At 43.3% G+C, this 27,769-nt stretch overlaps 1 protein-coding gene and 1 long non-coding RNA gene across 4 annotated transcripts in view; one reads left to right on the top strand and one right to left on the bottom strand.

Moving 5' to 3' along the window:
- Positions 1-27,769, top strand: part of FLT1 (fms related receptor tyrosine kinase 1) — a 175,982-nt gene that overhangs the window by 61,190 nt on the left and 87,023 nt on the right. For all 3 annotated transcript variants that reach the window (XM_082602602.1, XM_082602603.1, XM_082602604.1), the window contains exons 9-11: positions 925-1,094; positions 1,445-1,604; positions 23,478-23,592. In XM_082602602.1, coding sequence (XP_082458728.1) covers positions 925-1,094; positions 1,445-1,604; positions 23,478-23,592 — 445 coding nt within the window. The remainder of the gene's footprint in view (positions 1-924; positions 1,095-1,444; positions 1,605-23,477; positions 23,593-27,769) is intronic.
- Positions 15,089-27,769, bottom strand: part of LOC309792796 — a 468,580-nt gene continuing 455,899 nt past the window's right edge. Inside the window, exon 2 of the long non-coding RNA XR_014291794.1 lies at positions 15,089-15,447. This is a non-coding gene — a long non-coding RNA (uncharacterized lncRNA). The remainder of the gene's footprint in view (positions 15,448-27,769) is intronic.

Genomic DNA, 27,769 nt, shown 5'->3' with positions numbered 1-27,769 from the left:
ACTGAGACCCACTAGTGATGGGAACTTGTTTGCATGACTATGTAAGACAAGCCTGACTATGAACCAGTGCCGTTCCTAACATTACAGCTTTATGCAGAACACGGTAAATTCCTACTAACAGATGAAAAATGCCCATTGAAAGAACTGTCATTTAATGAAATCATAGAATATTACAGTAAAAGAGATCTTTGAGAAACTCGGGGAAACTGAGGCTCAAATGGATACGTTCAAGGCACACAGTGGGAGAGCCAGGGCAACCTTCCAAGCCCGACTCTCCGTTCTGTATGCAGCTGCATGGTATCTAGGCATTAAGTCTGTCGCTGCAGTTTAAAAAAATTCTTTTTAAGTTCATACCTTTTGTTTGAGTTCTTTGCCTTCACTTTTCTTCCCCAGGGGAAAGAACCTTGATAATCTTGGTTTCACTCTAGCTTATGAAAGGGCAACTGGTGTGACCATTTATATAACTAATAAGAACTCCACATGAGGCCACAATAGGAAAATCTATTTTTATTTTTATCTGGAGAAGTGATCTAGTTGATCTGACTCACAATGACCCTTGTATTGCTAATGACCCTTGTATTGCTGATGGAGCCTCATGGAGAACTCTGAAAAACATCTCAGATGGAATCAGCCTGTGCTTCTGGGTTATACTTAAGTCACAGTGGTGACCAGTGTCTGGGGGTACATTAAACCGTCACTTGTCTTTCTTTCGGCTTACTTCTTTGCCAATCAGCATGAAGTGTTTCCCAGTCTAAAAATCCCACTGGGCTTTACTAAAAAGTCAGTGTCTAAATGTTTTAAATGAATATTGAGGATCCAAGGCTCAAGATGTCTAAACTGGATCTCACATCCTTAAATGGCAACGTTAAGGTGATACTGGAGAGGCAATGTGAAATGACTGACTGATCGTGCCCTTCACCACAGGTTAAAAGATGGGTTACCAGCCACTGAGAAATCTGCCCGCTATTTGGTTCGTGGCTATTCGTTAATCATCAAAGATGTGACTGCCGAAGATGCAGGGGATTATACAATCTTGCTGGGCCTAAAGCAGTCAAATGTGTTCAAAAACCTCACTGCCACTCTAATTGTCAATGGTAAGTTCACTGTTCAGACTTTCTTTTGGTTCTGGTGGGGGTGAAATTTGTGTCAAGTCAGTATAACAAAGAAAGCAACATTTAAAAAAAATTGTTTTAAAAACCACTTATTCCCCATCCCAAGTATTTCACGGTTGCTTGTTTTCTTCCATAAGCAATATGATTTTCTTTCTATCATGGTGGTCGGAATGTACATACTCTTTTCAGTTGGCATTAGAGTGACAGGTCCGAGGGTTCTGTCCATGCGTGTTTCCCTGACAGCAACCCCAGCGAGAATGGGGTCCTTCGCTGTGGTCCAGGAGGGAGTCATGAGAATGGCTCTTGACCTCTGTCCTATTTTCTCCTTTCAGTGAAACCCCAGATTTATGAAAAGGCCGTATCATCGTTTCCATACCCGACTCTGTACCCACTGGGCAGCCGACAAATCCTGACTTGCACCATTTACGGTATCCCTCAACCTACCATCACGTGGTTCTGGCATCCCTGTAACCATAATCATTCCAAAGCAAGGTAGGGACAGTTCGTTTCTTGAGTAACTTTCGAATACTTTTTGACACCTGGACTCAAGGGTCTTATGGGAGCTGGCAGATGGCACGTGCGGTCCACTGGGGGCAGACGCTTTCCTGCCTTGGGCAAAGGTAGGCAATATATCTACTCTTCTTCCTTACCCATGTCTAACCGTTTCATAGTTTTTCTCTCCAGCTTACAGTTTAAGGCTAGGAGCACAGGGACAGAATGGAGGTCACCCTGTGAGCCATTCTTTGGAACTCGCCTCTCTTGCTTTCCAACCGAGAACACCCAGACTTTGGCCCCACCACTGCATCAGTTACACTGGTCTCCCCGTTTCCCACTCTGCAAGCACCGAGTTTGGCATCAGATCTTCCCACTGCTGAAGATCATTACCTTTCCTAGGCTCTGAGCGTGCTCCTTCCTCTGTCGGAAATGAGCTTCCATGCATTTTCTGCTTCCTAAGAGGTCCTCCTCTATCTTTCCGGGCTCAACAATGCCGTCACCTTCCCCACCCTCCAGACTTCTCATTCAGACCCCCTTCTCCCTCCTCAGCGTGAACAGCACTTTGCTGACACTACTGTGACGTCACAAGGTGTGCATACACTTGTCTTTTCTCTAAGCTAGGAGCTGATTCAGCACCTCTCTGTCTTTAGGGGCTGGCACCGTGTCTGGCACACACAGAAGTTCAGGGTGTATCTGCTGAATGAATTCAGCCCTGCCCTTGGTTAACTGTGCAGTGTTTCCTGTTGATGACTGAGCCCTGTTTGTTGTTTTCCATTACTGTTTAGTCTAGAGGATTGATACTAATGATAGTTCACAGGAGCAAATTTGAAGGACAGGAATAGAATTGGTAGGTGCAACTATCAGTCTATCTTACTATCAAGTAAGATAGTATTGAGACCGCTCAAGAATTATCATTAGGCCAAATATTTTCTTTATTGCTTTTAATTCCACTAGCAGAGTGGTTGGGAGAATTGCAGTTTTTTTTTTGTTTTAATTAGCTTGATAAAAAAGAAATGTGACGTAATTCTGGCATAAACAGAAGAGGCTATTTGGTTTTCTAGATTCTTCTTGCAATTTCAACTTGTCTTCATCTTGTGTTTTAGTATTTTAAGGCATATCATTCTGATCATGAAAGTTACTGGTAAGTTGTGGAATTCCTGAGTAGTAGCTATTTCCACACATCTGATTTCTCATCTGAGTGAATCATTTGCTAAGAACAGAAATATCTTGAATTTGCTAAGAATATGCATATCTTGAATACCTTCTTTACCACTGTGATCGTTCAACCCCAAAGAAAGTGAGATCTACTGAGATTTTATATTATTTATTTTGCTGATTTGGAGATGGACATCCATATTTATGGACTTGTCCCTTTAAGTATTTGTGCTAACGTAACTTGCAAATAAATTTAAAATAACTAACTTAAGCTGTTAGGTTTGGATAAAGGTATAGAGTTGAATTTTTATGGAATAACAGCCTTTTTAAGATATTCTTAAGTTTTGTTTTGACAATAGCAAATCTAAAATTTGAGTTCTGTTTAGGATTAGAGCTAGTAACTCTGAGAAAATAACAATTATGAATGATAGAACATAATATTATAAAGTTAGATTTGAATAATGCTAATAAAATATGGTTTGGGGAATGAGGTCAGCTGGAGCGAAACTTTGTAAACGTTACATCTCTCCTTCTGATTTCTTTGTGGTGTATGGGATCCTTCTCCCATGTTACAGAGTAAGCTTTCGGAGGCATGGAAAGATAGCGTATTCCTCTTGGAATTCTCTCAAAATTCAGAGCAGTACCTTACATCTTCAGTAAATGTTTGTTGGCCATTTGACTTATTCTCTTAATGTTAAAGGCATTCTTTCTTTTTTAACCTATCACAAGACAGATCAGAAATGAAAGCTTTAACTCTTTCAGTGATGATTCAAATTGTTGCTTGAAATTATCTTCAGGAAATGTGCATATCCCTAAGAAGCTCTCATTTTTAAAGTCAGTAGACTGAGTAGCTTACCTGTGTCAGGTCCAGATTTGATGCTTGGTGGTTAAATCAGTACATTCAACGCAGAAATGTTTTCAGAAAGATATATGGGACCTTTGTGCACTAGAAAGCAAATAGGAGAATTTGATTTTACCCTGCAGAGAGATAAAAGCTCAAACTGACAGGTAAATGAAGCCCTCTTTTACTACTAAAATTTTTCAAATATGTCTTTATATAAATCTATTTTACATACTTAATTTCAGTTGCAGACAGGAATTTTAGTGACATGTGAATAAGGGATGTTCAATTCCATGAATTTTAAAAATCTTACTTATCCTGGGTTACATAGTACATATTTGCAGAGTGGTATCTGCGCATCATTGTCAAAAGAGATTAGGTGATTAATATATACACATTACTCTTGAATATGTAGAATAGTTGTTGGTATTTAAATTTGAGGCTCTAGTTAAGGGATCTATCTATATAAGGACCACAACCAAAGCATTAGTTTTGAGGTTAGAAGGTATATGTTTTCAGTAGCTCAAAATTATTAATTGGTTTAATATGGCCCACTGGTTAATGGGTCTAAAGTAAAGAAGTTCAGACTTAAATTGTATAGTTTTCTGGAATCCAATAAATATATATTTTTAAAACGATCAGAACAACTGCTCAACTAGTTCATCTTTGTGGGTATTAAGAGCTATAAATAAATTTAACAGAAACTTCCTCCTTTTTTAAAAAGAACGTAACTCAGCAGCTTACCACATTTTTAAACTGTGGTTTCTGATTTACCTAGAATTTGTTCTCATAAAACATTAAGAATAAGGGTGGGGGAGGGGTGGTTACTTTTAAACTCATGTATGTAATGAGCTGAGGGGAAATACAGCAGAATCTTTCCCTCCTTTTACTTTTCTGCAGATATGGGTGGTAAAGTAGTAGAAGTAGACTATTTCTTTTGAATTTTTAAAAACATGAAAATAAGTTATTAATTTTCTCATGCTTAGCAGCTGGCAGCGACTCCTTAAATAGATTGTCCTAAACTTGCCCCACGTCAGCCTGAGCATAAACCCAGGGAGCACACAGAAGGATGGTGAACTTACAGTACCTTTCACATGTGTGTAGTTTACAGCTTCTGTTCATATGAAATAGAGGTAATTCCATATACTTCATAGAGAGAATATGAGCATCCAATGAGGCAGTGTATTTGGGAAAGGTACAGAGTGCCATGGACGTAATGCAAGGTTGTAGTTATTGCTAGCATTAGGGTAAATGTCTCTCAATAAGGCTCTGAAACTTTTAAGGAACTTGAAAAGAATTTTCTGCCTATTGTAGACCTAGTTTCACAACAGTGAGAAATGTTTACCTAATATTTCTGAGAAGTGAACACAAACTGTGGAAAGTAAAATGTAATTTTGCCGTGTCTTAGAAATAGAAATCTCTAGTAGGTCTGGGTTATAGAATTGAGGAAAATGGAATTTATGATTTTTCAGAAGAAGAAAAAAAAACGGCCATGTAGATGAGCTAGGCAAAAGTGAGAAGAAGCTCAAGTGTATCAAGGGGGAATAAAGTGACTCCGCAGTTGGGTGGCCCGCCCCATTCATTTGTTTCCCGCCATAGGAGGAAGTGGTTCTGACCTGTGGGTTGGCCGAGGCTGGGATAGGGCAGAGCAGGACGTGAGAGAGCTGACCCCTGCTCGGGGAGCCCACGCTAGCCTTCGAGAAATTCACCTCCCCCTGCATTTTGAAGAACTAAGTAGGACTACTAACCGCCCACGCAGTGAGCTGGTCTTGATCTCATGGTCCGTGATAAGCTTTGCCACAGTGCTGGTCCAGTCTCACAGGAAACATTATTCGGATAAGGTTGCCCACTCAACGGAGGATGGCCTGTAAAGGAACAAGGAACAGTATTAGAGTCTTTGGGAGGGGCCCCTCTTTAGGGAATGGAAGAGGGATGGATTTGAGGAACCCAGGAGGAATGGGGAAAGGGCAGTCTGGTTCTTTTCTATAAGGAGGTTTAAGGCCGGCAGCCTTTAAGGATGGCAGTTTGGGTTTTAGAACAGACATTCTTTAGATCACGGGCTATTTTAATTCCCTCTCCCCATCTAACCATCACAAATTATCACTTCCAGGTCATAAATAAATTATACTGATAGAGTTGCATATATTATTTTTTATATATATAAATTTATTTTTGGCTGCGTTGCTGCGTGCGGGCTTTTCTCTAGTTGCGGCGTGCAGGCTTCTCATTGCAGTGGCTTCTCTTGTTGTGGAGCACGGGCTCTAGGCGCGTGGGCTTCAGTAATTGTGGCTCGCAGGGTCAGTAGTTGTGGCTCGCAGGCTCTATTGCGCAGGCTCAGTAGTTGTGGCGCACGGGCTTAGTTGCTCCGCAGCATGTGGGATCTTCCCAGACCAGGGCTTGGACCTGTGTCCCCTGCATTGGCAGGTAGATTCTTAACCACTGTGCCACCAGGGAAGTCCCTATATCATCGTTCTTTAATGGAAAAAATGTTAGGTGTATTAGATTCTTTGTGTAAGTCTCATTTCCTTCATCCACTATCTGTGATGACCAATAAAAATAGGTAGAGAGAAATCTGCTACTTCTACCGTGTTGACATTGCCCATATCTTACAATGCATTTTGCACATGGTCAGTATTCAGTCTAAATATACTGTCAACCGTCTATTATCACACAGATATTGATTGGGCACCAACCATGTGCCAAACAAAGATACGTAACATTTGTGTTTAGAATTTGTTTAATTATGTAAAGTCAGATCTATTTGGTGATTACTTATCCTCTCTATATACGGACCTGCAGGATCTCTCTTCCACAGCCTCAGGGATAGAGACCTGGGAATCAAGGAAATGGGTTCTATTCTTGGCCCAGTCCCTGACTTCTGTGTGACCTTGGCCAGTTATTTAATCTGGGCTTCAATTTCCCCTTCTGTGAATGGTAACTGCAGTACTTCCCCTTCCCTATAATACCCACTGAGAAACGCGTGAAGTGAGAGATTCACTCAAAATTACGTCTTCTTTCAAAGAAGCTTGAAATGATTTCCTAGTTGTTGCACACTATTTTCCTTCTGCTTCTTACAAATTATAAAGCCATTGGACCTGAGGATTAACTCTGAAGCTCAGGGCCAAATTAACAGAAACAAAACAACTTATGAAAATAGAATGGTCATAAGAAAAGTCTTACTTGTGATTATGTATTCCGTGGTACAGAATTGACTCAGTAATGTCAATAATCACCCATTAAGAAAAAAAATGCAGCAGCTCTTCCACCACTGGTGTCAACCCCTATTTTCCTCAGTGTCAACCTGGACGACCTCTGTCAGTTTTGGTCCAGCCCATACAGACCAAGGCATTATCATTCTTTGCCCAGTTAGCCCTAAAACTTTGCTTGACTCACTTGGTGTTTTGCCAGTGAACCCCTTCAGAATGCAAAAAAACTGTAGCTGGATTCTCAGCTCAGGGAAGGTGGAGGGGCTGGCATATTCTTTATTACTTTCTTAGCTAAAATTGTGGGTTTGCTAAGAAAAGCCTAATAGACATCCATGGAATCTCAAGAACCTGCTTCCAAAACTCTATAAAGTAAATCAGATTTTGGAGTCTCAAATAATTATGTGTTTAGACGTTTGATAGAAAATAATATGCCCTGTAATGACACTGTAAATCAACTATACTTCAATCCAGAAAGAAAAAGAAAGGAAAGAGAGAGAGAAAATAACATTCCCTGCCTCACACTTTGATTCTCCATCTCTGGAACACTCTTCCTTTGCTCAGCATGAGTGTGAGGAGACCACTCCAGGACTAAGTGTGCTAGGAGTTTCTGTGGGGGAGGGGTGGCAGGGGGTGGCTTACAAAATAAGGGAGGACAGGGGCGTCTAGGAACTCCCAGAAGTTGCCTAATTGCATTTCTCTATTGTTTACGTCACCAAATTGGCAAAGAAAGGACGGCCTGAATCATTAGGGATGTGTTAGGTCTAGATCCTTTGAGGGAGACACAGTTTTGTGCATCAGTGGGGTTTGTAAAATTAACAGGGCAAAAACAAAACAATTGCTAATGGTAGTAGTTAATGAGAAATGTATTCAAGGACCCAAATTTAATTGACTACCAGCGTGAACGTCTATTCTTTCTATGCTGAAACAGTTTTGTATTGGATTTTCTGTCTACAAAATGAAAGTTTTACCAATTTTAGCATTGAAAAAGTCAACATCTCCTGGGGGCTAGATGTAGGTCAATGTCTGAGGGAAGCTGTAATTTAAGCAGATCTTTTCTTTTGGAAATATGACCCCACAGTCTATACGTTTTAATATTTAGCACGCTCCTTTTAAGCATACATACAATTTGTGTCCACGTCTCGTGTGTGTATGGGTATGCAGACTCAAACCAGGCAGGCTCCAGAGAATTTTAACTTGCCACATGCAAAACCCTGAATCAAAACGGGGACTTTGAAGATGACCACTTCCCCCCAAGCCCACTTGAGCAGGACTTTGAGCTTAAACAAACAACGGAGCAAATCTGGCCATCTCCGGGAAGCTTTCATCACAAGCCAAAAGTGACTGCTCACTTGCTAATGGGAAACGTCTTGCGTTCTGTTATATAATTACGAGATGAGGAAGTGCTTGCCACCCCGTGTGAGTACTCTGACAACAGCCCTTATTAAGACTTCATGCAAAGACCTGAGAACAGAGAGCGAGCTCGTTTGCCAGATGCCTCTTTGCCACTTTTCTACACTTTGCGAGATTTCTTCCTCTTTTCCCACTCTTCGTAGGAATTCAGGGAGTCCGATGAATAATTGTTCCTAATTAACTGTCTCCTGTAATTCCTATCAAACGTATCATTATGTGCTTAAATTAAACCAAAAGGCTGAATCATAGGAAGTCCATGCTGGATGGTTTTTAGAGGGATCTTTTGAGCAAAGTTCAGTGTAGTTTCCCAGGATTAGGAGGACCAGAAGGAAGTGGCACACAATTTGGGAAGACTGGCAGAACCTCTCCTACTGTCTTTGGCCCATATTCACAGATTTTAAAAATTGAAGGGGCATTTTCATTACTGAATCTAGAAACTCCTGTCCTGACACAAGATCCTTAGTCATACATAAATAGGAGAAATCACTTGTAAAACATGCACCTATCCTTGGAAAGCTGCATTTTAGTTATATCTCTATTGGCTTGGGAGACTGTTTCTTGAAATATGGACCTTAGTCTGTGGTTTATCATGTAACTTCACTGCCTTTGTAGGTGAAAAAGCAGAACCTGGTGGATTGGAGTAGAAGGAAAGGTGTGATGGGTTCAGACTCTGGCCCAGGTAGTGCTTCATAATGAGCTTCAATACTTGCTTCTTCATACCTTCTCTAGAAGCCTTATGGGATGTTTGGTCACCTTGAATGCAGTTGACTACTTCATGATAATAGCTGTAAGAGACTTCATCAACCAGCCCTTTCTAGTGCCAACGTTGCGTGCATCCCTTTCCACATTATCCCTAATCTGGGCAGCAATTCTACATCATGGCCATAATTTCCCCATAAGGAAACTGAAGCTCAGAAAGTTCTTTCTCAGGTGTTTACAGATCGTGGAGTAAGAGAGGCTAAGTAGGTTGGCATTTCAGAAGGTTACTATTCATTGGTGACCCATGGGACTCCTCAAGTGGATCGCCGTGGGCTCCCCGAGAAAGGAACCGAAATCCCCGAGGGGACAGGGTTAGGAGAGCACTGGCCTCACTTCTTGGGTTTACTCTTGTCCCCAGTGATCACAGAGTCCACTGGCTGAGTTAGAGTTGAACTGGGGCTGGAGAAGGAGGTTAGCGGCAGTTGGGGGAATTTGACTCCCATAGGACCGTCTCTTCGGGAGCCAGGGATGATGAGCTGCTGGTTCAGGCCCCAAACCTGCAGGTGGGAGGAGACCCTCTGAGGGGCTAGAAAGCCCAAGGGGATGAGCGAGCCTAAATAGGACCAACCTCAAGAGGACAGCAAGTCAAACAGTTAATTTGGCGCTTTTCCTATGGCCACTTTCCTCTCTGTGACTTTCCCACCATGCAGGTGTTTTTGATCTCTCGCAGGGAAGTCCCATTCCCTCTCATTCATTGTTCAGGATTAATTTTCTGGGTCAGGATTCAGCAAGCACTCAGCCCTCCGGGGGCCTCACAGAGCTCATGGAAGACTGATGAAAGGAGAAAGAGGGAGAGCTTACAGCTGATGAGTGCGTGAAACGGGCACACGGAGGCTGCAAACCTCAGCCTCAGTGTGGCTGGATCTAGTCACTCTGAACGATTCATTCGCTTAGAATTTAAGACATTTTGGGGGATTCCTTGGTGGCACAGTGATTGAGAATCTGCCTGCTAATGCAGGGGACACGGGTTCGAGCCCTGGTCTGGGAGGATCCCACATGCCGCGGAGAAACTGGGCCCATGAGCCACAATTACTGAGCCTGCGCGTCTGGAGCCTGTGCTCCACAACAAGAGAGGCCGCCATAGTAAGAGGCCCGCGCACCGCGATGAAGAGTGGCCCCCGCTTGCCACAACTAGAGAAAGCCCTCGCACAGAAACGAAGACCCAACACAGCAAAAATAAACTCCTACCCCCAACATTTTCTTTAAAAAAAAAAAAAAAAGAATTTAAGACATTTTAAATATCGTATGATATCACGGAATCTAAAAAAAATCATACAAATGAACTTGTTTACAAAACAGAAATAGAGTCACAGATGTAGAAAACAAACGTATGGTTACCAGTGGGGAAAGGGGGAGGGATAAATTGGGAGATTGGGATTGACATATACACACTAGTATGTATAAAATAGATAACTAATAAGAACCTACTGTATAGCACAGGGAACTCTACTCAATATTCTGTAATGACCTGTATGGGAAAAGAATCTATAAAAGAGTGAATGTACGTATATGTATAACCGATTCACTTTGCTGTACAGCAGAAACGAACACAACACTGTAAATCAACTATACTCCAAGAAAAATTTTTTAAAATTAAGAAAAAAGAGTTTAAGACATTTTAGAGGTTAAAAAAAAGCTTGTTTTAGAGATGAGAAACTGAGGCTCAAAGATAATTATCCCTCACCTCACAGCTAGATAATGGCAAGCCCAGGACTAGACCCAAGTCTTGGAGTTCTATTATTCCTGTTTATTCTTATTTCCACCACGACATTATAGAGTCCCCATGGGAAGTGCTTATAATCTGGTTGAATAAGCGAACCAACATGGTTTCAGTGGATGGCAGATGGTGAGCACTGCGGTTAAGGGGGAGCACTGTGGAGAGGGGAGATCTGGGTCCTAAAGGTGATGGGAAGGTGCTGGGAGGTCAGATGGAAAGGGGGAGGGACAGATGTGATAGAGGGACACGGGGAGAGGATGGTGGAGGAGTTGCTTGGAGGGTCACTGGCTGGCTCACTGGGATGAGGGAGAATCAAAACCAAATCTGGAAAGGGTGCTTCGGACCTGACGTAGACTTTCTTGAATGGGGGCTAAATAATTTGCCAGCCAGTCCTTCTGCTTGAGCTCGCCTTCCCTGGCCAGTGCCCCAGTACCCTGCTCTCTGGTTAGCAGGGTTCCCCGCCCCCCACCGCCATTGTGCTTACAGCGTGATGGACTTGTACAGACTCGGGGGTGGGGCTCTTTCTCCTGTCCTCAGCCCGTGTTATGTGCACTGCAGCTCTGAAGCTCGCCTTCTAGGTCAGAAGGTCAAAGGCTCAGGTTTTCACTCAGGCCTTTTAAAAAGTTGTACAGCTGCTTATTATCCCATTTTTCTTAGGCCTTTCATGTTCCATACGCCTTGTCCTCAGCACTGAAAACCACGTGAGATGATCATGGATTGCTACCTTATTGAGAAATCCTCTTTTGTGAGTGTGACAGTCTTTAGATAAGTAAGGTGAGGAAAACGAAAATGGGTGTTTAGAAGCTACTTAGCACCAAACAGAAGGTTATGGCCAAGTTAGAAGACTGCAGGGCCTAGGGTTTCTATTTTTATTTTCCTTAGAGCTGAAACTTTTTAAGCACCTGTCTCTAGGATAAGTGCTTAATCTGTGCTTTAGATGTATCATCTCATTTAATTCTAACAGAACTTCTACGACGCAGGGGACTATGGTACTACCATTTCCTAGATGAGGCACAGAGAGTTCCAAAGACCTTGTTAGGAACAAGTCCGTCACGCTGTAAGCGCAGTGGGTGGCCGGGGATGGGACCCTGGTAACCAGAGAGCAGGGTACCGGGGCACTGGCCAGGGAAGGCGAGCTCAAGCAGAAGGACTGGCTGGCATATTATTTAGCCCCCATTCAAGAAAGTCTACGTCAGGTCCGAAGCACCCTTTCCAGATTTGGTTTTGATTCTCCCTCATCCCAGCGAGCCAGCCAGTGACTCTCCAAGCATGTCACCACCCAGCACTTCATCTGTCACTGTGAGGCTTGGTGTTGTAGCAACTATGTAGACATTAAGTTGGATCATTTTTGGTCAAAAGCTCATGATCCAGAAAGCAAATATGCTTTGAGAAGCCTGTGTGATGACATCAAGAGCCACTTTTAAAAGGCATGAGGATGCAGAAAGGCCGTATAGTCTAGAGTTTAAGGCCGTGGGCTCTGGAGCCTGAATCCCCGCTCTGCCGCCTACTGCCGCCTACCAGCTGGGTGATTCTGGGCCAAGTAAACCACCGCTCTGGGTCCGAGTTTCCTGATCGGTACAGTCGAGGTAAAAGCACTGACGTCCTAAGGTTGTTTAGGGGAATTAAATGAGATGATATATATAAAGGACTTAGCCCAGTGGTACTTAGCCCAAGTCTGTTTGCTAAAAGTTTTCCAATATTTTTGGTTGCTCTGGGGCCGCCCACTGCAAAGCTACTTCCCTCTGAAGTAGCATCAGATACACACAGGTATCCTGTGAACGCTGACAATCTGACAAAACGATCCATGCTGTCGGGTTCATGTTCTCCCAGGAAGTATGCTTGCATCTTTGGACAGGCCTTCTGACTATGGTGATTTACTGCAAGGAAATTAAGATGGGACCAGAAGTGATAGAATCTTCAGATTATGTAGGAAGTTAGAGGAGCTGTAATATCCTGGACCTACTTGCGTTTCTGAATTCTGCCTCAGCTATTCAAACCCTCATTGACCCACGTACTGTCCGGCCTACTGTAGCACATGGGCTCTGGACATTTTACTTGCTTGTGCTCAGTTGTCTTCAGATATTTTTCCATGCATGTGACTTATCTCTTCAATAACCATATCCTTAATAATGGAAGGAAATAAATCTTGTACTTCTTTCGGGGGACATGATTCTACTTCTTAAATGGAATGTGTGTGAACAAATTAATTTTTATTTGAATCAAACAGTGCTAGTAATTGCCTAGCAAATGGTGCTAGTAATTGAAGACAAGAGAAGACCACTGCTGGTTAGTTATTTTCTGTTAGCCCAGAAGGTGCTTCTCCACATGTCAGCATCATTGCTTGAGTTGAAACTGTCCACCACTATCAACTCGTCAGAGGCTGTGATGGGTTCATCCCAGGTCATTAATACCCCTCGTTGGGAACGGACAGCCCTGATGATGGTGACACAGCGCCTGGTTGAGGCGGGATGTGTGAGGTCACTGGAGGGTCAGCAGTGTCCCCTTTTTCAGCACGTTTGAGGTGAGTGATGGATGGCAGGGTTGACACCCACGTGAGCTCGAGTCCACATCTAACGCGTTATCAGGATTCGCTCTTCTCGTCAGGCCATAGCTGAGCGAGGACACGTGTGTGCTTCTGCTTCCCCGGGTAGTTAGACTAAGCCCTGAGGTTATGATGATGAATAAGACCTAGTCCCCACTCTTAAGTAGCTCTCAATCTGGTCAGATAATCACGGCTAACATGAGTGACATGTCTGCCGTGGACCAGGCACTGTGCCGAGCATGCTACCCCAATTAACTCACTTAGCATTCACCAGCATGTTTGATGATGCAAAAAGATCTTCTCTGAATTATTTCCCTTCTATTTTTTTAATCCCTATAAGAAAACTGGTAAGACGTGGTAATGTGGCCTTGCTTCCTTTGAGTTGGCAATGTTAAAAACACATCCGTGCCCAGAGAATTCGAGGTGGTTCATAGAAAAGTACAATTAATAATTTAACAAATCTGGATGAAAATGGGGTAAGACAGAGATATGGCCCACATGCTTTACAATGTTAGTTGTCAAGAGAGAGAAAGAGACATGTAATAGACATTTGCGAGAAGGGGCCCATAAGATAAAAGCGTAGCAGGAGAAGTACAACTTCTCAGGGAGCTAAGATCCAAGCAGAATGACTTCTCCTCTCACCCTCTGTGTGCTGTAGTCTTAGCAGACGAACCCTTCAACCACATTTCTAGTACAGAGAGTGTCACAGGACTGGTAATCACCACCTCCCCCCCTGGTGACCGGTGGCATGACACCAATGTAGAATTTATTAAAAGTGATTCTGTGGGCTGACATGACCCAGTGATTTCAGAACTATTCAAGGGACTAAAAAGACTGTTAAGTCCTCTGATCAATTCCCTCTGACGATGATTCTCCCAACCTTGCCATCCAGCGTTCCATAACCAGACGGTTGCAAAACCATGATCTGAGCTCAGGTCTGACTAGCTCTAGAATTTCTGCTAAATGGGATTCCCTACCCCCACCCCGAAGGCCTTCTGGACCTTTCCATACTGACCACCGTGTTAATAAGTAATAGGCGAACAAAACGTAACCATAGCTTGAAATATGCTTCACTGAGCGACTGGAGTTAATACCTTAAGACTCCTTGCATGTGTTAAAGGATGTTATTTGTAGCCACTCCTAACATTTCCCTGAAGGTTTTTTTATTTATCGAATCACCCTTCCTCTGCTGACCAGCCTTTCACTAGGGCAGAAAAATGAATGAAGAAAATGGATGGCCTCTCCGAGGCTCCTATCTGGGTGTAACCAAGTAGGTACCCACCCTTTGGCCTCCTAGTCACCCGGTGTGGGGTTGTCGGGATGCCTTGGCCCAGATTCCCTAAAAGAGAGCGAGTCGGGGGGGGAGTCTCTGGGGCTCTTGGGGGAGGTGAGCAGGAGAGAGAGGAGGAAGGAAAGCAGAGGCTGGGAAGACAGGCCTTGTTATGAGTGTGAATGGACCGCGGGGCCCTCGAGAGCAGGAAGCGGCGCAGGCCAAGACGCTCACGGAAAAGCTCTTATCTAAACAGAGGTGGCCAGGACGCTGGATCACCTCCACCATTGTCCCAGGAGCTGACCCCAGCCTTCAGTCCCCGAAAAGCCTTCTCCACTCCCCCGTCGCCATTCAGACAAGAAGTAGTTTTCAGTATGGGCTCCAAGGCGTCACGAGGTCTCTCCCTGGGCAAGAAGTCACCGCCCCTACCAACAAAATCCCCCCAGCCTGACCCTGTGACCAGCCTGGAGGCCCAGGCCCTTTTCCTGGAGCAAAAGGGGCAGGAACCATTCTGTCTAAACACGCCTTTTTCTGCCAGCATCCTCTGCTCTGTATTGTTTTATTTGTTTTAAGAGAATGTGAGAGAAGGGGAAAAGATAGTGTTGCAGGTTCTATTAATCTGATGGCTCAGACACACGATCACTAATGTTTTGACACGACACACGCAGGAGCGCAGGAAAGTTTACACGAGGCCCTTCTGCAGGATGGCGCACGGTGATGCGGAGCTGCCCGGTCGTGCCCTCTGGCACGGTTCCAGGTGGTCTTTTTTTTTTCTCTCTCCACTTTTTTTTTAAAGACGTTTTACAGCCTCGATTTGCTCTCTATAACTGCTTTCCCCCTTTGTTTCCTCCCTTGAAATGATTCAATATTCTTTTTTTTTTTTTTTTGCGGTACACAGGCCCCTCACTGCTGTGGTCTCTCCCGTTGCGGAGCACAGCCTCTGGACGCGCAGGCTCAGTGGCCACGGCTCACGGGCCCAGCCGCTCCGCGGCATGTGGGATCTTCCCGGACCGGGGCACGAACCCGCGTCCCCTGCATCGGCAGGCGGACTCTCAACCACTGCGCCACCAGGGAAGCCCGATTCAATATTCTTTACAAACAGATTCTAATCACAGTGAGCACGTGCAGTCGAATCCCATCACATGGAGTAGCAGAGTCCACACAAGTCCTCAGCTTTCATCATCCAAAAAAGAGAGAGAGGGAGATTATTCTGTGTCTTGGGACTTTGTAGAACTTTCTAGAGCCTCTTTTCCTCCGCCAAACTAAATGTGCTTCACCTATACTTTAATGTATGTACACCTTCCTTCCCAGGCGATGGCGCGGGCTCAGGTAGGCAACCGTTGGGTGTAGGGCCCGGCTCACGACTGCGCGCCCCCCGCAGAGGCCCCTCAAAACCAGCTGCTGCTATCAATGTATCGGCACTCCTAACAAAGTAGGCTTCGTTCATCTCAGAATGTGTTTAGGAATCATTGCAGACGACAGGATTAAGTTACCAGGGGGAAAAAAGATTGTAATAAAAGTTGGCTCTTTTATTTTCTTGCGAGATGTTTTCTAGTGCTGAAATTCATCAGCCAGCAGAAGGCCAAGATTTCGTATAATTTTAGCATTAAAACTCTGTAATGATGAGAACCAACCAGAATTTATGTAAAAAATGTCATGATAAAATATTCTCCTGCTCCCTCCCCCCTCCCCCAGAGGACCAGGGGCTACTTCTACTTCCTGAAAGCCAATAGTTTGCTTCTCTGGGTGTCTGTACCCGTTGGCTTCAGAGGAACCCCCGAGTTTCCTAACACGTGACTCTGAAGCACGGTTGTAAAGGTTTGGGCGGGGTGGTGGTCTTTGGAAGCAGAATTCATGCCGTGTGATGGACGAGCTCTGGTGTGGCAGGAAGAGTTAGGAATATCTGGGTTCTGATTGCAGATCTGTCTGCTACTTTCTCTATGAATATGAGCAAGACATTTGATTTTCATGAGTCTCAGTTTCCTTCTTGGTAAAGGGAGTTGTGAAATGGGGATCGTAATACCTGCTTCACTGGGTGACTGTGAGAATTAGTTGAGCTTACATGTGTGTAGCTGCTACCCCAAGTCTGGTACGTTAAAAGCAGCCCAGTAACAACTGGTTTCCCTTCAGCCAACCAAGAGCCCAATTTAGCAGAACAGAGATTTTGAAAGAAAGGTCAGCCTAACGTCATTTATCATAGGGTGGAAGGGGATCCTTCACCTCTTAAGATTCAGGTGGTAGAGTAGACCTTCTGGGATTGGGGTGGCTATTCAACTTGCTAGAAATCATGTGTGAAATGAGAATCTTACACTGGATAACTCCAGGAGTCCTAGGTCCCATAACACAGGTACGTCATAGCACTAAATGGGCAACTTCTAGAAAGGCCGAGTGAAGGGTTGAACCATCTCAACCTGGTTCTTCAGAGAGTCTGTTGTTTTTCTCCCATGGGGGCCACTCCAGAGAAAACACAGACACTAGCCATCCATGGCTAAAGGGCACCTCTCCCCTCTGATTCCACCAGCTGCAACAATCCGTCCTTTAAAGGAAGTGCCAGCTCTGCTTTTTGGGTTGGGGCAGGGGAAAGAAAGGCAGGAGGACTGCAGAAAGTGTGAAGATCGGAACTGTTCAAATCCAGCACCTAAGGAAAAGCACAGGTGAACACAAGAGGGTACCTATGGGTGCACGCTCTGCGTTGTATTCCCTGTGATGGGTTTGTAAAGGTGAATGGGACCTGAGGTCAGAAATCACGGGGTGACAAATGGAATGTAAATGGTCGTTGCAGACCATGCACACTCAGTACACTTGGGTTGGGTATCATGAGAGCTGTTTGCCAAATCTTGGGAGGAAGTTGGCCAGGTTATGCAAAAAGGGCTAAAAAAAAAAGACATTCAATCCCCATTGCAGTAATGGTATCTGTGTAGTGGATATTTGAGAAGCCTTTTCTCCCTATATACAAAGAAGCACTGAAGTATAACAATTTCTTTTTACGATGATGATAGAACACGGATATTATGTTACATACAGCATACAGGTTAAGTGCACAGACTCTGGAATAAGCCAGAACTGATGACAACTTCCGCCTCTGCCACCTACTGGCACTTTAGCCTTGGGTGATTTACTTCACCTCCTTACTCCTCAATGTCCTTGTCCATTAGATGGGGGATGATAACACCTACTCTTTCGGACGTTGTAGAGATCAGTGCGATAGTGTGCATGAATCACCTAACACAGTACCTAGCGCATAGAAAGTATAATCCTTATCATAGTAGAATGTAATATTGCATAGTGTCTACCGTAATTATTACAGCCTATGGCTTGCCTGTTGGGACTGGCAGTCAAAATTGCCAAGACTCTAGGTTGGATCCCAGCGTTGGCTCTGCCTTTCTCTGTGGCTCCAAACTGTGTTTGGTCACAAAGGAGCCAGATACTTATGAGTGTGCAGGGAACAGGGCAAACCCATCAGCTCTACAGGGAAAAACCCAGAGCCTGTAGGTCAGTAATGTCATCTGCATCCATGGAGGGTGGTGTTTCCCCACTATGTGTCGAGCAAAGCAGCCTGGTAACTTGGACCAGATGGGAGAGCCCCACAGATGTCTCCTACTTGGGAGTCAAACAGACAGACATGTCACATGGAGGGTCCCGGCTCCATGTGTTGGATCCATAATTGCCTGCTTTCTTTTAATTTTATTTATATCAATCTCTAGTCCAAAACTAATTTGTTTCAGCTCCAGGGCAATCGACAATGGAGTACACTCTTACCCCGGAAATTTTTTTTTCCTCTGGATGGTTATAAATACCTCCACGCTATTGTACTTGGCATGCTGTATGCAAATAGAGGTCAGAGTCCTAAAGCTCATTAGGAAAGGGATGGGGGGCTTGGAGCACGGAGAGGACAGCATGGAGCTGAAGCTGATAACAGTGGCCTTGTCCAGAATAGTGCCTGGGAGCTTTCTTATCTCCCTTTGGCAGGAGGTGCTGAGGACTTCCTGTGCGAAATCAGGAGCGAACGCTGCTTTCCTCTTGTTGTTCGGCTTCCTCCCCCCTCAAGACGGTTCCCAGCACAGCGATTATCTTTGCATCTTCAAACATGGCACAATCTACTTCCTGAAGAGCTTGATGTATTCTTAAGGGCTCAGGCAAATTCCCCTCCCCCTACCTCTCGTTTCAAGTGCTGTTATAGAGTCAGCCCCCTAAATCACATTCTATTTTTAAGGTTCCAGTGACAAAGAGGGAAAAATCACAGTCCCCAATATGGAAAATAGCCACAGAACCTGTCCTTTTCCATTTGGAGGACCTTGCAGCAACTCTAGTTTCCAGGCCAGGGCTTGTGCCGACAGTAGCTGCCCTTAGAGGGACGGGCGGGGGGTCGGGGGTGTATGTTGGCAGCCTGAGTGAACTCAGGCAGCCGACTGCGTTTCCCTCGGGAAATGCCTCGACTTGCTTCACTCTAACATATTTCTTTGCATTTCCTGACAACCAAGAGTTTGAAATTAAGACCTTTGTCTAAGGCCTCCCTTATCTTTTTCACTTCTTTGGGGAAAAAGGAATGAAATTACAGGCTTCTCTTTCAGATACGAGAGAACTTCAGCTCTTGGATGTCACAATACCAAGTACCTGTGTAACGTGTGTACATGTCACAGGTGTACACATATGTAACAACCCCCCATATACATGTTATATATATATATATATATATCCACAGACACACACACACACACGTTATATAAACCTATATATGTACCCCATGTGTGTGAAAGATCTGAGATTAGACAGTAGTTCAAGGTATAGATGTTACGAAAGGTAGGACAAAATAACTTATTTTAATGATAAAGTTTTAAGGTCATGATATACTTCAAGTAAAGGAGAAAGTATAATTTCTCTTTGGTTCAGTTCCTTCTACTAATCAATAAGTTAAAATGTTCCCTTTTTTTAACCTGATGATTATAAGGAATAGCTAGTCAAAAATCGCAGAAATTCCTTAAGGAATGGTTTGTCCTTATGAATTCTTTTTTATTTTAAATCTTACAATTTCACTGTAAAAACAGACATCTTAAAAACATTTGGAGATGGGCTTCCCTGGTGGCACAGTGGTTGAGAGTTCGCCTGCCGATGCAGGGGACACGGGTTCATGCCCCGGTCCGGGAAGATCCCACATGCCACAGAGCGGCTGGGCCCATGAGCCATGGCCGCTGAGCCTGCGCGTCCGGAGCCTGTGCTCCGCAACGGGAGAGGCCACAGCAGTGAGAGGCCCATGCACCGCAAAAAAAAAAAAGAAAAAGAAAAAGAAAGGAAAAAAAAATTTGGAGAAATCTGATATATGGGCCAGATACAAACCACACTGTGGAATTACTGCTAATTCTGTTAGGTATGATCATGGCATTGTTGTTATTAGAAAACGTGCATAATTTTTAGACATGCACTAAATATGTGAGGCAAAATGACACGCTGTCTGCGATTTGCTTTACAGTATTTCTCAAAAGAAAAAGTAAAAAGAAATAAGGGATAGATGAAACAAATGTGGCAAACTCTTGGTAATTAGTAAGTCTGGGTGATGGGTATATGGGGGTTTATTATACTATGACTCTACTCATCAGTATGTTTGAAAATAATAAACAGTTAAAACCAATGAAAACTCTTACTAGAAACCACACATCAGTACCTCACGCCTGTATGTTTACAAATGTTTGTGGGGTGCCAGTTACATGCTTGGCCTTGGCATGACTATGAAGACAGAGTGATCCCGTAGAGGTGGCCCGTGTTCCTTGTAGCTGCTGGCTCAGTGGGGCCTCAGAAGCACTGAATGCAAACTTAGAAACTGGTGAATGCTCTGGGGGAGAGGACATTATATGGCAGTGTGCCCCCCCAGGAGGGGAGACCACCCCAGAAGACTCCCTAGTTTCACATGCTGGAGTCCTTTCTCAGCTTGAGGACCAGACAGGAATAATTACAGAACTTTTTTTTTTTTTCTGATCATCACAATCCCTTCTCTCTTTTCTCTCACTTATTTCATCCTCTCACTTTCTTCTCACATAAAGTAGCCAAGGGCAACAATAACTTAAGAGCAACCACGCATTCTTTCTGGCTTGAAAATCTCCAGAATCTGCCAAAGACATGTACAGATTAGAGCCTAGCCAGCTGTCTGCTCACCACAAATTCTAAGCCAGAAGGAAGGAATATGAAGTGACACCATGAAAAGTTCACAGTGCAAGTAATCATACAAATAACCACTTCCCTGCCTTACAAGGTCCTCACTCTTTAGGCTGGGAGGTAGGAGGAAAGACTGCATCCAGAAGAGAGATACAGAAATGAACAGCATCAATCCATAAGGCGATCAGAAAGCAGCAAAGGCCATGAGGTGCCTGCAGGCACTCAGGCCAGTTCCTACGCGCACGTGTCTCTTAAGCTACCCAGTCTGGCAGGGAAACACCTTGGGAACCCACAGATGTTTTTTTTGAGGCACATAAAATAGCTCTTTGTATATTTGCATCATGTCCCCCCCCAAAATCCATATTTAAATCTCAAAGCCTGCTTTAAATGAATCAGCATTGGGGACTTCCCTGGAGGTCCAGTGGTTAAGACTCTGCACTCCCAATGCAGGGCGCCTGGGTTCCATCCCTGGTCAGGGAACTAGATCCCACATGCCACAACTAAAGATCCCGCCTGGCACAGCCAAATAAAAAAAAAAAGAAAGAAATCAGTGTTCATTTTGTCATAAGTGGTAGAAAGCAAGCAAATCACCTGCAGTGTCCACTTACTGTGCACCTGCGTTTGTCATACGTGATGGTATAGAGCTAGGCTCTGGGCAGTTGACTACCTGTTGGAGCAGAACGTGCAAATGGAAATCACAGCACAAGTTAAGGTGGTCTAGCTACAGGTTCATCAAGTGGTTCTGATCCTGTGCACCGTAAGGGCTCACAGTGATCAGAATAAGCTGCTTGGAGGAGATCGCGCCGGTGGTGAGGGGCATCGAGGCAGGCGTAACTTGTGAGTGAAGATGAAGGAATCAGGTGTGTACACCCCGAGCCACAGGAAGAATAGTTCCTCGCTTTTTTTTTTTTTTTAATTTATTTATTTATTTGTTTATTTATGGCTGTTTTTTGGTCTTTTGTTGTTGTGCTCAGGCTTTCTCTAGTTGTGGCGAGCGGGGGCCACTCTTCATTGCAGTGCATGGGCTTCTCATTGTGGTGGCCTCTCCTGTTGCAGAGCTCTAGGCATGCGGGCTTCAGTAGTTGTGGCACACGGGCTCAGTAGTTGTGGCTCACAGGCTCTATAGCGCAGGCTCAGTAGTTGTGACATATGGGCCCAGTTGCTCAGTGGCATGTGGGATCTTCCCAGACCAGGGTTCGAACCCGTGTCCCCTGCATTGGCAGGCAGACTCCCAACCACTATGCCACCTGGGAAGTCCCTAGTTCCTCGCTTTTCTAGGGTGTCTTTAATTTACAAAACCTCTGCCATTAAATTAGGTCATTTAACACATGTATAATCCCATGAGATTAACAGGGCAGGTATAATTTTATTTGTATGTTTCAGAGGAGAAAACTGTCATACAGCTAGAAGTCAGGGCAGCTCTAGGACTCAAGTCTTCTTTGAAGTAGCTGAACCAAACTGGTTTGCCTGTGAGGAAACATGTCTGTAGCGGTAAGGTTGAAAAGGCAGGTAGGGAATGGACTTTGGATGGCCTTGACTCAGTCAGGAAGCCTGGGCTTTCTTCAATACAGTTGTTGAAGCTTTTGGAGCAAACAGGATTCCACTAAAACCCCAAATGCTCAGGGTGTTGGTCTGGCAGCAGTTTGTGGGTGTTGGCTTGGGAAAAGGCATGTTGAAATACTACTGCACTGCCTGGGTCAGAGTGGATGTAAGTGTCCTTTTTGTTGTTTGGATTTTTTATCCATGTAGAACCTAGGATACACGAAACACAATAAATGATCCAAGTGACAACAAAAACACGACGGTCCAAAACCTATGGGACGCGGCAAAAGCAGTCCTAAGAGGGAAGTTTATTGCAATTACAGTCTTACCTCAGGAAACAAGAAAAATCTCAAATAAACAACCTAACCTTACACCTAAAGCAACTAGAGAAAGAGGAACAAACAAAACCCAAAGTTAGTAGAAGGAAAGAAATCATAGAGATCACAGCAGAAGTAAATGAAACAGAGATGAAGAAACATAATAAATGATCAATAGATATTTACACCAATGATTTAGGTAGTAAATGGACAGGCACCTACTGATAATCAGGTGTTTGAAAGAACATACTTTCGGATATAGGTTGGAATCTCTCTTTAAAATGGTACTCCTCCAGCTAGTTTAAACAGTAAGAGAGGGAGATTTCGTGGACTTTTAGAAGCAAAAAAGATCTTAAACAACTTCAACACACATATTCTATAATTAAACACTTGAGGCCTGAGATGTTAAACAGCTTGCCATGATACTCCAAAACTTGAAAAGAAATAGACTGGATTTAATAGCTGCTCCATGATGTGTGTTTCCATATACACTTAATCAGCCCTGGAAAAAATTAGCTGTATAATGGAATATTCTCATTAAATGCCAGCCTTTTATAGCTGTGAAATGTTGTTATCTCCTTGAGGTTTACATTCATTAACATAACTTCCGTTTTTTCCGTGTTTGCATGTTTCTTCCACTAGGAACTAATTAAAATCTAGATACTAGATTTTTTAATTTATGCATTTTTATCTAGTATTTAACATTTAGAACAGGAAGGATATATGGAGATACACTGGTGTGGGTTTTTTTGTTTTGTTTTGTTTTGTTTTTTGCAGATCAGGCAAAATCTGTCTGCTGTTTTTAAGTTTTGAGGATGGATATTGGGGGGGAGGAATCTAAGGAAAAGAAGAAAATTGTGACTTTGTTATCTGAGGACTAATGGTTTTCATTTCACCGGTCACTATGGGCTAGACCATGCTGCAAAGCAACAACATAGTGATGGCTTACTTTTTTTAAAAATAGGTATGACTTTTGCTCCAATAATGAAGAGTCCTTTATCCTGGATCCTGACAGCACCATAGGAAACAGAATTGAGAGCATCACTCAGCGCACGGCAGTCTTAGAAGGAAAGAATAAGGTACTGTTTGTTACAATGAGCATATTGGGGATATTTCTTCTAGAAGCACACACTTGGCTCCCAGTTCTGGGTTTATTAGAGCCAGAAGGAATTCAAATGCTCAAGCAAACATTCAGAGAGAAGAAAAGCACTAGTATGGAGCGATGCACTGAGGCTATTCAAACTGCTGTATACACCTAACCGAGCACCCGTCCCGAAGGAGTGAGTCCTTGGTCTTAATGGAAGAGGTAGAAATGCCTCTTGAACATCAAACTGGTCCACATCAGTGGTTCTCAATTCTGGCTGCAGAGTAGTACACTTTACCAATTATTATTACATGTGAATCTTCAGCGTGGAGCCCAGGGTTCACAAAAGCTCCCTGGGAGATTCTAGCATGACCAGAGCTGAGAACCTCTGACATAAGTAAAGTGAGAGGTCAGTAAGCAAAAGCTAGTATGAAACTTCAGGCTAAAATGGAATGTTTCCATTTCACAGAATAACTTTTTTCCCCCTCTGTTTTCGCATGGGCGAAGCCTAAGTTGGGGTATACAAACACACACAGTGTATCAGATTCCCTGACTGAAGAAAGGCAAATCAAAACCACCATGAGGTATCACCTCACACCTGTCAGAATGGCTATTGTCAGAAAGACAAGGAATAACAAATGATGGTGAGGATGTGCAGAACCCCTTGTGCACCATTGGTGGGAATATAATTGGTGCAGCCACTATGGAAAGCAGTACGGGGGTTCCTTTAAAAATTAAAAATATAACTACCCTATGATTCAGCAATTCCCCTTCTGGGTATTTGTCTGAAGAAGACAAAAACACTAACTCAAAAGATATAGGTACCCACGTGTTCACTGCAGCGTTATTCACAACAGCCAAGGTATGGAAACAACCTAAGTGTCCATCAACAGATGAATGGATGCAGAAAATGTGGTCTATATACACAGTGGAATATTATTCAGCCATAAAAAAGAATGAAAGCTTGCCATTTGTGACAACATAGACAGACCTTAAGGGCATTATGCTAAATGAAATAAGTCCGACAGAGAAAGACAGATACTGTATGATCTCACTTATATGTGGACGAAAACAAATAAATAAGAAAACAAGCTCATAGATTGGTGGTTGCCAGAGGCAGGAGGTAGGCAAGATGGATGAAGGGGGTTAAGAGGTACAAATTTCCAATTCATATAATATATAAATAAGCCATTGGGACGCCATATACAGCATTGCGGCGAGAGTTAATACTGCTGAATTGCACACTTAAAAGTTGCTAAGAGACTAGATCTTAAAAATTCCCATCACAAGAAAGAAAAACCTTTGTACTACGTGTGGTGATATATGTTAACTAGACATATTGTGGTGATCATTTTGCAATATATACAAATGTTGAAACTAATATAATGTTATTTGTCAATTATGCCTCAGTTTTAAAAATAAGTTTCCCTGACCTCGTCAGGGTCTAGGAGCCTCTTTTCTGCTCTTGGACATATTTTCTCCACTCCCTTAACCTCAACACTAGCTGATACCTTGTGAACCAGGCAAATCTCAGCAGATCTCAGACCTGGTGGTTTTCTTCTCTGTCGAATTAGTGAAAAATGCAACTCCAAAATCTGCTATTATCAGGCACAGGGGTAGTGATGCTTTAAGAAAGAAAAAAAAAAAAAAATCACATCACCCCTTGCTAGAATATCTACTTCTACATGCATATCTTGATTTGGAGTAGTCTGTTAATATGGGTATTATCTGCTTAAGCGTGGTCATGCTTATTTATCTGTTCAGCTATATTTGCATTTGAAGGCAACAAAATAGATGGCATCATTCTCCGTGTAGGACTTCATAATAACAAATAACATCTGAATTCTTCCTGATGGAAAACTTTTGGACGTGCGCTTATGTCAACATCATTTCTTTGGTGGGCCCGAGTGGCTATCTCCATTTTAAAGATAAGAAAAACTGAGGTGATAAGATGATTAACTCCAAGTCACGCAGCTTAAAAGTGGCACATGAGAAGCTCAAACCAAAGTCTTCATTGCTAAAACCCAGGGCTCTGCCAACTAAGCCAATACAGAAATTAGTTAAGCTGGTGATGGCTTGCATGATAATATCAGCAATCACTTGTCAAGGATTCAGGAAAAGTTTTTCTAACCACTGCAGTAAGCTGTAGGTGGCTTACAACTCTTTTTCTCAAATGCAAACAAACTGTAGTTTAAAACATTCCAAGATGTGTAGCTATTGATGAGACAGTTTAATGAAATACTTAGAAAAGAGAAAATTCTGTAAACTCAGAAGTTTGAGTGACACTACATTTTTGATAAAAAAGGAAATTGCCTCAGAGTAGAAAGTTAGTTGTCACAAAGTACTAGAAAATTTCAAGATGCCCTTGACTGTGCCAATTCATTTTGCCTTTCCCTGACCCTATCAGATGCTTGTACTGTTAACTGTTGGATATTAAAACACGAATTTATGAGCTTAATTCCAAAGAACTTCTAGTCCGGTTTGTGGTATTCTAGCTGCAAAAAAACATACGATAGAAAATAGAAAATGAAAAAGCTAGGTTATGTTTCTGATTAGCCTGAACCATGAAGTAGCCACCTGCCTCCATGACAAAGCCTGGGTGAGATAAAGAATCTTCCCTGATTTTTTCCATGTGTGCTTGAAACAAATTTATTGTCTTGTACTTCTGTAGTTACACCAACTTTTTAAACAGAGACCTCCAGACACAGGTGGCCCTTGGGCCATCCAACCTGCAGAGCATGGGTTAAGGTCTCCCCTCTCTGTTGTGTGTAACCACGTGCAAATCAGTTCACCTCTCGGAACCTGAGTTCTCTCCTCCAAAAAATGGAGCTCCTAACATAGGACCTATCTTGTTTGCCTGTTTTCAAGATGATTGTCTTATATTCCCTAATGCAATCCCCCAAATTGATTGTGAGCATATGCAATAAAGACTACTTATTAAACAATTGTGTTGAAAAAACTTTTAATACTCCTTCTAAACGAAATATGTGTATATATATACACACACACACACATATCCTAGTAGTGACTGTAACAAATTAGACTTTGAGTTATTAATTTCATGTCCTAAATTTAGAAGACTTTACTAATTTTGCTTTTAGCATCTATTAATGTATCTTTGTGTGTGTGTGTGTGTGAAAAACGTCTTTCAGATGACAGATGGAAGTTTTGCTATCTCAGAATTCTTTGCATTGTTATTTCCTTTACAATTAAAACTGCTTTTCTATTCTGTTCAAGTTAAGAAAGCAAATGAAAGTCCCAGCTTAGAGCACACAGATGCTTTTCCCCACAGTCATATAGTCGGTGTGCCCGGGACCCTGCTCGAGCCATCAGTGGAGCGAGATCCTGTTGGAGCACCTGCTGCCTTTCAGGGACTTGCTTCCCCCCGCGCCCCACCCCCCGTTGTGTTTTGTTTTGTTTAACCCAAGGGAGGGTGCACGAGACAATAAAATGCAGTCTCCTTATGGCCAGGTTTTGGCCCAGATCTGTGAGAAATGAAGTCATCAACTGGAGTTGCTAATGGCAAACGTGGAGCTTTGGTATGGTTTCAGTGGGTTTGCCAGACTTTGTAGACTTGGGGCAGGAAGTAGAAGGAGCCACACAGGAAATGCGTTTCACAGCATTAATTCTGTGAGGCTGGAGGATCATGACAATTTAACATCTTAGCAACATCTCCACTGAAATCGTTTTGAGGTTTAATTGAGAAATGTGTGTACCGTAAAAGACACGTCCATGACCCGAAGCATGGATGCCTCATCCCGGGAGTACAGCCTGGGTTCCGCTCTCCCACACACTCCCCGACCTTGTCCACCTTCTCAGGTTCTATTTCCCATCAGTTGGCTCAAATGCACCACCCTAGGATCATTTTAGATTCTTCCCTGACCTTTACATATCTGCTTTTATTTCTCCCTGAAACACTTCAAAGGAAACTGTAATAGAAACATCCGAGAAGAAAATCTGTATATAGATTTTTTTTAAAGGCGGGTACTGGAAATTAGGCTGAATTACACATCATCCCATCCATTCTGTTCCATGAGGTTCAAACCACATTCCAGCAGTGAATCACTAATGCTTAGCGAAAGGAAAGGAAGGAAGGAGTATGAATAACTTCCAAATTTACAGTACCTGACGACAGCGTTCCCCAGCGTTCCTGGGTCCTACAGAGGAACCCA

Source organism: Mesoplodon mirus, assembly GCF_964341445.2.
Source record: "Mesoplodon mirus genome assembly, chromosome: 17".
NCBI classification, from domain to species: Eukaryota; Metazoa; Chordata; class Mammalia; order Artiodactyla; family Ziphiidae; genus Mesoplodon; species Mesoplodon mirus.
Note: the sequence above shows the minus strand (reverse complement) of the source record. Positions and strands in the feature narration are given on the sequence as shown.